The following is a 12027-nucleotide window of genomic DNA, read 5'->3' as shown; positions in this document are numbered from 1 at the left end:
TTAAATATCACAAAATAAAAAATAAAGCCTGAAGTATTAGTGCTATTAGGACACATTTTCGACTTGTTTCAGGGTGCTACAGTAGCCCTTATTACAGCTACCATTAAATTTTTTAATAATCTAGATCAAAGGAGATAAGAAAGGTCACTGAAACCAAAGTAGCCTACGTTTTAGCACTGCTATACACAGAAAGCAGGGTGTTGCTTCAGCATGTTAGGTAGTGAATTTCTTTGATCTTACCTATAAATGTCACTTCTGTATGTCATTTAATTGCGGTATAGTCTTTTATTGGTGCAATTAAATCTTTTCAAATGCATTACATTATCTCCAGCTTTGCTAAAAATCTTGCCATTGTTTAGGCAGCGAGGGGAGTCACTCTGAAATGATGCAGTTGGCTTTAGTTTCTTCCTCCCCCTCCACATGATTTCTCCCAACGATTTTAATTTAAATCTCACCAAACAGTATAATGGTCCTGGAATTTGTTTAGTCGTTTGACTTCCTTTATCACAGGGAGATGGTAAACATTCTGTTGCTAACTTGAAGTGGCTCCAAGCAGCAAAACTAGGAGGATATTAAACCAGTAAAAGCTTATCAACTGATTCATTGATATGCTGTAAATTCCAGCCTTTTCATTTTACTTTTGAGGGTTGCCATAAGTCAACACATTAGTAAGCAATTTGCTGACACTGGATCCCTTAAAAAGGCTTCCCTGTGGACAAAGTTCACCTCGGTGCTTTGTTTCATCGTTTTATTTTATCATAGTCTTGTGCTGCTGTACAGATGACTGATGTAGTTTTGCAAACCAATAGAGCATTTCAAATATTCAGTTTATGCCATTCTGTTTGAGTTTTAAGAAGAGACAGACATAAAATACAGAGGGAGGCTGTACCAGGAAATAAATTCAATTAATCAGTTTCAGTTGTTCTAGGGGAAAAAAAAAAGGTTTTTCAGTGTTATTCATTAAAACACAGCAGGATTTAATATTTAAATCCTACAACACGTTAACAAGTTATACAAAACGCTTATTTCCTTTCTGTTTGTGTTGATAGCTCGCATTTATTTGCCAGTTAACAAAAATTTGGGGTTAAATTTCAGTTACACTTTTTTTTTTTCTTCCCAACCTTAAATGTTATTTGCTGATTGATGGATACGGGTTGGGCCAGGTCACACGGCAGAAATACAGGAGTAGCTCAAAGCAGATAGTATCTTAGCAGCAGAGGAACTTAATAGATCACAGTCTCAGGCAGGAGGAGAGTTTTCCTCTCTTTATTTTTACAGGTTCTGCTTGAGGAGGCTCCTGAGAGGACTTTGAGGCTTACTTAGTGAAATGGGGAAGAGAAGCACAAGTGCAAGCTCAGTGAGGAAACTTAGGGTTTCTCTCTTCTGAGGGAAAAAGGAGCAAGCAGCAGAAGCAGAAAGGGGACACTGGTTGCTTAACACAATCCTAGCCCCTCTCTGCCCTCAGCTCTCATACCTCCCTGGGGGTTAACTGTCCTCAGCAGCCTGCCTAGTCATGGCTATAGCTCACAAGACAGGCCTGTTCCTGAACTTACCACATCCTTGCTCTCACATTCACAGAAATAGACCCTTGATAAGGGCAGAATTAAAACGTGGTTGATTTTCTTCAAATTTTGAGTCCTGAGATGCTACGGAAAGCATCGTGACAGCTGCTCTAGTTCTCTATTGTATCTCCCTAGCTTTCTGATGAAAACACTTCAGGCCTGTCAAAGTATGATACCAATACAAATGAAGACCAAGCATAAATCAGGAACAAAAGTGGCTTTAAAAAGATTAACCTTTACTGGATATTGAACAGAAACCATGAATTTGTAAGGTTTAGGTGTTATCTTACCCTGTCATTCCTGAAGTCGGATTTTAAAATCAAATCAGTAACAGCAGTTGAAATTACTATGTGGAGCAGATGCAGCTCTAGAATCTAGGAAACAACGTTTAGATAAAACTTACTAGGATTGTAAGTACTTGATTAAATACATAATCACATACTAAAGGCATAAACTGATTAAAGTGTAGTGCCGTAGTATTTCATGTCTTATTCGGGAAGCCCACAGTGTCATCGTTTGGGATTGTTTGGAGACGACAAAGTGTAAATATTGAAGGAGGCCTGCAGTGGGATGCATGTTTAGTTTTTGTTTTACACATACCACTGAAGGTCAGCGTGCATGTCTGCATGGGATAGAATCAGGGTTTTTTCCTTCTTGACAGTGAACAGTCATGAGGGGAGCACAAGATTACCCATCTGCTGCTTGCTGGACAAGAAATTCTCTCCCAGAACACAGAAGGGACTATTGCTTTTCCTGTCACGTTGTGATTTAAATACGCTGTACAGGGCAGCTGAGGGGAATTCTTTTGTTCTTCCTTTTTTTCTTAAGTTATGTTGTACATCAACATTAACTAACGAGGCAACTAAATCCGATTTGTACTGACAATTGGATACAGCCTTTCAATATATTCTTGTGTTAGGGATCATTTGGAAATACGGCAAGTCATATTAGGTCTCAGCAGTGAATCGGACCATAAAATTAAGAGAACACATCTAACATCAAGAAGCAAGCAACTTGCCTTATGTGATGGTTTTCACTATTACCTGGATGCTTCAAATGTTTGTCTCTAAAATACTGAGAAACAGTATGGGTTTCAATGGAAGGCACTTTCGTAGCTGTACATTATATTGGTATCAATAAAAAATATGAACCAAACAAAAAAATCCTGCTAAGCATTATATAGTTTTAAAAGTCAATTTAGGAAATTCAAAGTTTAAATGCAATCTCATAACATTAATGACCTTTTCAGAGAGTTTTTGTGGGGGTTTTCCAGATTCCATTAGGTCTAGAAAAAGTTCCCTTTGAATATTCTGACACATGCTATGAAGCACATGTCCTGGTAGAAAAAGACTACCAAAAAAACCACTTGAAATGAAACAACAGGAAAGCCTCCAGGTACCATCAAGCTGCTTGACCTTGGCAACAACACTTCTGCCACCTCACCTCCCACTTCCCACCCCACCTTCCCTGAAAAGACAGCTCCCTGTTTTCCTGACAGGTTTTCACTCACAAAATGCATGGAGAGAAAGGCTCACATTGCATGGTCATGGTACAGGTGTTGAAATGTTCCTTAAAACTGCTGAAAGCTCTTACAAGCAGAGTTGAAGGGAAGTCTAAGACTTGTGCGATGTCCTACAAAACTTTCTGATACTGTGGCAGCAATGAGATAAGGCGGTCACAGTGAGTTGGGATTGCACACAAGCAGATGATTTAGAAAAGCAGGTATTGCTTTTAGGGATTTATTTTGCTGAGCACTGGTAGGAACATCTTCAGATACAGTGACCAGATTGCTCAGGCTTATGTGCAATGTGCAGAAACATATTTAAGGCCATAGGTCACTAAGTCTACACCAAGGACAACATCCAAAATGCCTCCTCTCCCACTGGTTATTGTCTTTAACAAAGCCCACAGCAGACACCCTAGTTTTCCACTTTGTGATTTCTCTGAAGAATAATGGCCCATCAGTGGAGACCTGACGCTTTTAACCTCTAAATCAGCCCTGGATACCAGCTGCAAATTGGAACATCTGCATAGGTACATCTGGTCCTGTGCAGCTGAGCAGATTGGACATTCTCCAGTTCCCTCCTTCAACTTTAAGAACATCTCTCATGGAACGGAAGTCTGAAGCTGTTAATTTCCAAATAGTTTAGGAACCACAGTGGTCAGATTTTAGTATCTAAAAACTGCCTTTCAGTCAAACTACTGAGCTACTGCAAATGACTTACACATGACTTAATCAGCATCCTCTTGTATAAAGAAGCTGGGGGAAGGAATAAGAGAAAGTAAAGCAACTTACTTACACCAACTACAGAGAGGACAATTGAGAATGCTGCAGGGATTATGTTTTTTTCATTGCTTAAAATAAAGAGAAGTGGAACTCCACTATGAATCACACTTTATTGAAAACGGTAAAAAAAACATAATAATCTTCCTACCAAACATTCAGTGTAACACTTCAAACAAAGGAAAAAAAATACAACGTATTACCACTGCTTTTCACAAAACATTCAATCTGGTGAACACGGCGAGTATTTTTGTTTGGTTTGTAACACAGCAAAGTATCCACAACTGAGAACATGATAAGACATATGTTGGGATGACCTAAAATAAAGCAGGAAGGGTTTGATGGGGGAAAGGTATGTCCACAGAAAATTGTTCTGATTACAGTATCACCAAATGTGTAATTTTTCAGCTGTATTTTCCCTTGGTCAAAGATACATCCAACTGAAAGAAACATAAGCTGCTCAAGACCAAAAGCCTGAAGTGCAAATCGGACCAAGAGGGAAGCGCTGACTCTGCTCAGCATCGCTCAGCCTCACATGCATCAAGATTGTGCGTAACTGTGTTACTTTTTTTTGTAAACTGAAATCTTAACCAGTCACTCTGCTGTGAAAAACCTGGAAGTGCAGGACAGAAGATACCTGCTGCTGTTACTACAGCAGCAGCACCACCACCCACAGACACGTCAGTCCAGAGCTGTATCATCATGGTCACACCACCCAAATCTGTGTGGAGCTGATCCCATGTGATGAGATGGCCAGCAGCACTCAGAGCATTCAGTCTCCTCAGTGGGAATTTTGAGACACATAGCTTCCTGAAGACAACAGCAAGATGCATTTTCTGCTTAGGCAATGCAGCACTGGGTTCCTAACCCCACCAAGAAGTAAAGGAAATCTAGCCACGGTTTTTGTGCACAAGCACGCATTTCATAAACTTGAAGATTTCAAATCCATGACCAATGTATACCTTCATTTTCTATCCATTTTTAACACAATAGAAGTCAGGCCAAATAAGACAAAAATGCTTTGAAACCTACTGTTTTAAAGATTAGAAGTGGATCAACTTTGTTACATAAAGCCAGGAAGGAGAAAAAGTTAGAATCACAAAATCTGTGCGAGTAAGTGTTTCAGCTCAGGCTGGGAAACTTATGGTTAGGGGGAAAACAGAAGTCACACATCGGTAATTTTCTCTGTGAAACGCATGCACAGAATTCACCATGAAGGTATGGCCATCGCTCCTCTTTTCTGAACAATCACATTTCATGTGGAAAGGGATGCCCAAATCACGCTCAAGCACAGGTGAAATACAAAAGGTACAGAAAACATATGAAGAGTGTCACATCTTACCTCGGCACTGTGCAAAGTCTGACCTTGATTAAAACATGAGAGTGACGTGCTGCTGACACACCGGAACAGTGTGTCTCCCATCTCCAGCCAAGCAAGGCAGCAAGGCATGTCAAGAGCTGTAGTCCTGCTCTACAGAGTACAAGGAAGGTAACTGAGGAGCAGGTCCACAGAACTGCTCCAGAGTAACAGCCATCACACAGGCTCACACAGGCGGTACTAGCACATTAACACTCTCACTGAGAACTGGGCTGGTTGCTTTGCACTACTGAAGATTAAAAGCACACAGATGTGTGCAATGACTAAACCATTTTCATCTCCCTCCTAATTCAAACTTAGATGAGCTCTTGGTAACTTGTTAGAAAATCCACTCTAATGACAGGATTGTTTTAGTGAAATCTAGTGGTTAAAAAGAGATCAAGTACAAACGAATAAATAAGAACATTTTCATCGTGGAATAACATTTCTAACTAAGGAATGTCTCTGTATGGACTCTGTGGGAAAAGAAATACATTAAAATACAAGCAAATGCCCCTATACTTCAGTAGCTGGTATCTACGGAAGACGCAAGGAATGCAAAACAAAGCCTATTCATTAAAGGAGCTTCCTCCAGTGATACCGACTATAAAACTTAATGGAATGGGGGTGGAAGCAACACCAACTTGAAGTTAATATACAGCAAACATTTAGAAGCAATGCAGAAGCAGTATTCCAAAGTGCTCATTAGGTACAAAGGAACAAAGTCAGGTATCTCACCAGTACCTCGTCAAGCCTTAAAGAACTGGGATTTCCTTATTTCTATGCCGATGTAAGACCTTCAAACAGACACAGCTTTTAAATAGCTTAGAACTGGGCAGGTCAGGATTGTCAACATTTACAGGATATTCCTGATGCTATTCTTTCGACTGTTTGAAGTCACCTCCTGTATTTGTTAGAACATTTAATGTTATGTATATTTAAACAAAACAAACAAACAATGAGCAATAAATGCAACTGAAATAGTTACTTAGAAAAATGTGGTAACTAACATAGAATTAGAAAGCATCCTCAAGTTCTCTGCTGCCAAGACAGAGCTATTCTCAAAAGTTCACAGGCTTCTATAAAGTCAAGGATGCTGTTGCACTCTGAATCACAGAATGGATTTTAGGAATCTATGAAGTTCTTTACAGCGTTGGTGAATTACTGGCATTTTAGAGAACATAGAATTAATTTTCCTATCTTAATGATACATGTCTTCTTTCTCTTGGAAGGAAAAGGTTTGGGTGCTTCAACTGTGAAACATTTCAAAAAAGCTTCCCACTTGAAGTGGTCTTCTCACACATTCTACATCAGATCTATGTAAATTCTTCTTGGTCTGGTATTTCATGTTTTGCCTAGATCAAGACATGCTCTTAACATCAAAGCCACCAAATAATACACTGAATGACTTGAACACATAAAAGAGGAAAGCAAGCAAAGAATTAGGACCAGGTTGAGAAAAAGTTTCAGCAGTTACTGAATTTCATGAACTTAAGGATTTTAAGTGTATTTTTAATGGAATTGTAAAGCTTGACTATAAAAAGAATGGAAATAAAACTGTCTATACAAATGAGCTCCATCTCATTTGCCCCCTCACATCTCTCCCCGAAATGGCCTGCACAGAAATGTACACCCAGAAAGTCTGTGATGACTTTTCAGTTCCAGCAAAAATGAGCTGAAAGCAAAAAGTTCAAGCACATGCATGTCTACCACCTGGAAATCCTGGGCCTGTAATCCCCAAAGTAACCCAATTCAGCAGCTAGACCTGCATGTGGCAGATGGACAAGCCACGGGACTGATGTCCTCACACCCTGAACAGAGAAGGCGCATCTCAACTTCTTACGACAATGTCAGAGACCAGTTGCCAGAAGCAAGAGTGCTGGGCAAGGCAGAAAAAGGAGGCAGAGGTTATCACCACCTGGGTGAGGGCCAGTAGATTAGACTGCTCTCCCTGAATGAGATGAATTCCAAAGCAGCGTTTTCGTAAAGTTCAGAAGCTCTTAATGCGACTGAAATAACTTGCCAGTTACCAATAGTAAATCCAATATTCAAGAGCTCAAGATTTCAGCTCCTGAAACATACAGGCTGGGGAGGGAACTTAGTGTATGGAATATTGTCTGAAGTCAGCACTAAAAGACACTAAAAAAAAAGGCATAAAAACCCACTAACACCACAGGGCAGGAGATTTTACTTCCTTAAAGTCTTTAAGGATCACATCAATGCTTTTTTTTTTAACAAAACTAAGCCCATTTCCTTTTAAAGAGGTTATTAACATGGCCTTAGTTTATTGTTTCTGCTCCAGTGACTTCACCAAGATTTTAAGAATTGCTATTTTAAAAACTAGAATGTATGTGAAAGCAAAAGAATTTAACTGTCTTCCTGGATTTGGTGTTTCAAAATGAGAGATGCCAGTAGACTGAGCATAAGGCTCGGTTGCTGTATTTATGTACACCACCTGAGCCCATCCCACTTCTGGAAGGGGAGGATAAAACAAAGGAAAATAACCTACAACATTCTTAGAAAATTCAAGGCAAGTCACATGCATGAAGATGCCAACTGTTCTTTGTTTCTACCTTATTCCTTTCTAATTTAGATTGTAGATTCTTTTAAGAGAAGGGCCATCTTGCCTTTACTACATGACAGTGGGCACATGTGAAGCTGCTGCAGAGCTGTACGAGCAAGCAGTAGAGTTCTGGTGGGACATGAGGGCTGCAGCTCCTTCACTCTCATCACTCCTGGTGACAGACTGGAGAAGGGACACTCCTCAGCATCCTCTCATGTGCTCACCCCATCAAGCACAGGGCTGCACAAGCTCTGTCTGCACGGACTGGACCAGACCACAGCACATAGCCATTCTTCTGCAGTTCTCGATGTGGTACTTTGGAACCAGACAAGGAAAGCAACTTGTCAAATCCTTTAATTTCTATCATGCTAAAAGACTCAACAGGGTAAAAGGTCTCAGAGGAACACAGCCAAAGATAAACACCACATTACAGACAGTAAACAAAGCTTCCTATGACTGCAAAAAACTGTTACTTGTACAGTAACCAACACTATTATTTTTTAGCTTAAAGTGATAAGCCTGTGTGCTTTATGCTTCGAAATCCCACACTATTAGAGTTCTGCCACTGCATTTAATGTTGTGCTACCAATACGGAATAAAGCCAAGAAGCAGCTAACTTAAAACACTTAGTTTACATCTATTTTTTGGTCTTGTGTGGTATCTAGTTGAAGATGGAAGCATTTATGTGCTTTTTGCCTCATAAGAAGTGAGGCAGATGTTAATGTTACTAAGATCAGCTGTATATACCTTGAAGGTATAGACCACCTGACTCTACATGAGTCAAAATACTAGGAATGTATCGTCAATATCCATTAATGAATTACCAGTTGCTTGTATTTAAGTGACCGTATGCTTCTGTGAAAAGTATACAGTGATCTGTATCTTACACGTAGTATATTTGTAGCATTTTATCTGTAAAGAAGCTGTGCATAAGCATGCCATTTTTCCAGGCAGAAGGCATATTTTAATGTGGACAGTGTCACAATACGAACAGCTAGTTTTAAAACAAAACACTGTCAGTAGTTGCACAGGGTATTTCTGAATTACTTGAAACCACACAGCATCTAAACCACCCTTCAGGTTTCAGTGTAATCTTTACTAACACAGCCTTAGTCCACACATCTCTCCTATTGCAGAAACCAGCAGAAGGGGTGGAAAGGCAAGGTTGTAACGTTTGTTTTGAAAGAGAGTGTTGAATTCTTGCCTGAAACTTGTGTGTTTCTCAGCAGGAACTGTCTCTGCTCTACGTAACTGCCCAACTCACTTTCAGAAACCACACATACCTCAATCTCATCTTTTCCTGTGTTCTTGGGTCACTGATGTGAGGACAAACATCTCTCCAAAAGCACAAAGAGCAAGACTTAGGCTGGTTCACACTCCCTAAATTTATTCCTTAAAATTCATTTCCTTAGTTTCACAGACTGTATTTATATAACTGTCTTAAAAGCTGCCATAGAAATGTTTTAATAATGCTAACTAGCCTCACACACCGCAATTCACCAGCCCTGGTAAGACGCAAAGACAATTTTGGTCACACAGTCTCTTGCATGGACAAGTGGATACATTTCAGTTATTTTTAACTATAATGCTAATAAGTAAGGCTACAAGCTCTGAGGATACCTGAATGATGCCCCTAAAAAATAGATCTCCCAATATTTCAAATGTAAACACGTTTTAAAACAACTTTAATCACAGCTCCCTGTTCTAGGTTGCAGAACTTTGACTCAGATAAAGATTCCTCGCTAAAACGTCAGCATTAAACTCAAACAACAGAAAAGATGCTTGTAAATCTTAATGAAATCAAGTTTTACTTTGTCTTCCAAGACTCAGTACAACACATCAATAGTCAGTTTGATAAGCCTTGAATTTATACTAATCACACACACAAAAAAAAAACTCTCTAGCATCATATTTACTACAGAAATATTTACATTGTGCCCCAGTATGAGTCAGAAAAGGCAGCTGCAAAAATGAGAAACCCTCATGTATACTGGAGCTTGATTTTTGAAGCACTCTAGGGAACAAAAAAAAAGCTCACATTCACACACTCAGCAGTAAGCTCTACAGCCCAGAGCAGTCACCTCACGCAAACAGCCAAAGGGTTTCTGACACAAGGTTGATCTTATTTCGGAACCACACTGGAGAGGCTAGTCATCACCACCTCACCACATGTAAGACCTCAGGCTACAGACATACTTGTTTTACGGAAATGGGGAATCAACAGGAACGGTATCTGACTTGTTACACCGAAGGTGTCCCCGTTCCAACCTGTTTAAAGATAACCTGTGGCAGAGCAGGACAAAAGCGTAACCAGATTTTGAATACTTATTTGCGTTTTGGTTGGTGAGCTTTTTTAATACAAACTGCTTGAGGAATTCCTAAGGCTACAGTAATGCTAAGAAAAGGGATGTAACCACCCACCAATGCCAGCCTGAATCTAAGGCCTCTGAGCAGTTAAACTGTAACACTGCAGAAATTCAACTACCAAGATTAAACACACAAGTTTTACTTACCAAGCCACCTACGCTATCTCTAGAAGCTTAGAATTTAATTTACGATATCTACACATATAGGCCTATATACACGTTCATGTGTACATTAAAAAAAAACAGGCTACTGAAAGATACTGGATTACGCCACTGAACAGAAATCCTGGTAACTATAGTACAAATTCAGAGAAATAATTTACTTCAAATGAAAGAAGACTATAAAAAACTGCAACTGCAGCCTCCTAGGCCTGTGCTACTTGCATTGATTACAAGTACTGCTTATACACAGTAGTTCATAAAGAATTTTACAGGGATGTACTTGGTAGGGAAGTAACCTCCCTGGTATGATAGCTTACAGAACTGTAAGAGCTGTGACAGGGGGTCTACACAGCTTTTTACAAAGCATACTTGGCTCAGATTTAACACTGAAGTTAATTTTCATCTTGTATTTTAATAAGACATTGTCTGACTACCACTAAAGCAACCTGGTGTCTCTAGCTAAGTTCAGAAAGCTGGAAACGCTGGACTTCCAAGAAAGCTCCGTGACATTCGGCTGTGAACAGCCTGCTGTATCCAGCGTGAAAGGACTGGGATCTCTACACATTACTGCTATTTTTAACATGTTCTTAGTGGAACTGTTTATCTAATGCCAAGGATACCTACTCCAGGTAGTTTACATTCCCAGTAAGGGTCATAGTGGGCTCGAAGTGTACCCTTTTTGCTGCTTTTTTTTTTTTAACCAAGTCCCAGAGTTATTCGCTATAGCTGTGTCTGTATAACACAGGAGGTACTATGCATCCAAATGGTAGCAGGTTTGTTCTAAAGATGTGAGACTTTCAACAAATAAAAAGGAATGAATTATTCTCTTCAGCTTCCAGTCTTCAAGGCACCTCCTGCATTAACTTACGAGGAAATAAACAAGCAGACCAAAAGTTCACTGGAAATAGAAGAATCTGATATATCTAACTTTCTCAAAAGCATACAGCAACAAAAAATGAGACTTAGGTTGGACCCAAATTATCAACAAATAAAAATCAATATAAAAATGCTGATGAGATGACAGGAATGCCATGAGGTTGATGTTTTCAGCTTTGTTGATTGCAGGCGATTGTTAATCACAGTGTTTTCTGATGCCCGTTTGCAGATGGCTTTGTCTCCGAGTCTCTTGGATTATTTGATAGATGAAGTTTATCTAATCCTGCAAAACATTGCACAATGAAAAAAAAAACTGATTCTCCCATGTTTCACGCAGACAGATATTCAGAAGAATGCATACAAACCAAATTCTACTTTGTGATAAGGACTTTTGCTAAAGACCAGAACAGATTATAGCTCTGGTAAGAATCACTTCTGGGATATGCCCTCAGTTGCGTTTTAAGTGAAAAAAGTCCATCACAACTGACAAGCATGGAAGGGAGAGAGGCCTAACTTCACATTGCTTAAATCTGATGCTCAGAACTGAGAAAGACTTGCAATATTCTACTCTGACAATTTACAAAGAACAACATAATTACCTAAGAATATTTCTTTTAAAGTATAGCTGCTTTCTGAAAAGCATCCACTGATCTTCAGATCACTGGTGATGACCTCATCATTTCTCCAAACTGTTTATATGTCTAATAATATTTTTAGGCCTACATTATTACCAATTTATTTGCAGCCATTTATTCTTATTGCATCATTCTCTACTACAAGTGCTAATTAAGGTCTCCCATCCTGCTCCAGGAAAGTAGTTAAAGTGCTCTTTTTTTTGGAGGAAGGTGGGGAAAGAC

At 39.4% G+C, this 12027-nt stretch overlaps 1 protein-coding gene across 3 annotated transcripts in view; it reads right to left on the bottom strand.

The window, feature by feature from the left end:
* Nucleotides 1-8103: 8103 nt before the first annotated feature.
* LMBR1 (limb development membrane protein 1) overlaps nucleotides 8104-12027 on the bottom strand; it is a 75409-nt gene continuing 71485 nt past the window's right edge. For all 3 annotated transcript variants that reach the window (XM_057416479.1, XM_057416480.1, XM_057416481.1), the window contains one exon: nucleotides 8104-11453. In XM_057416479.1, coding sequence (XP_057272462.1) covers nucleotides 11371-11453 — 83 coding nt within the window. In that variant the 3' untranslated portion in view covers nucleotides 8104-11370. The remainder of the gene's footprint in view (nucleotides 11454-12027) is intronic.

Source organism: Pezoporus wallicus, unplaced genomic scaffold (assembly GCF_028554395.1).
Source record: "Pezoporus wallicus isolate ANWC-B61680 ecotype Strahan unplaced genomic scaffold, APGP_CSIRO_Pwel_v1 contig_3847, whole genome shotgun sequence".
NCBI classification, from domain to species: domain Eukaryota; kingdom Metazoa; phylum Chordata; class Aves; order Psittaciformes; family Psittacidae; genus Pezoporus; species Pezoporus wallicus.
Note: the sequence above shows the minus strand (reverse complement) of the source record. Positions and strands in the feature narration are given on the sequence as shown.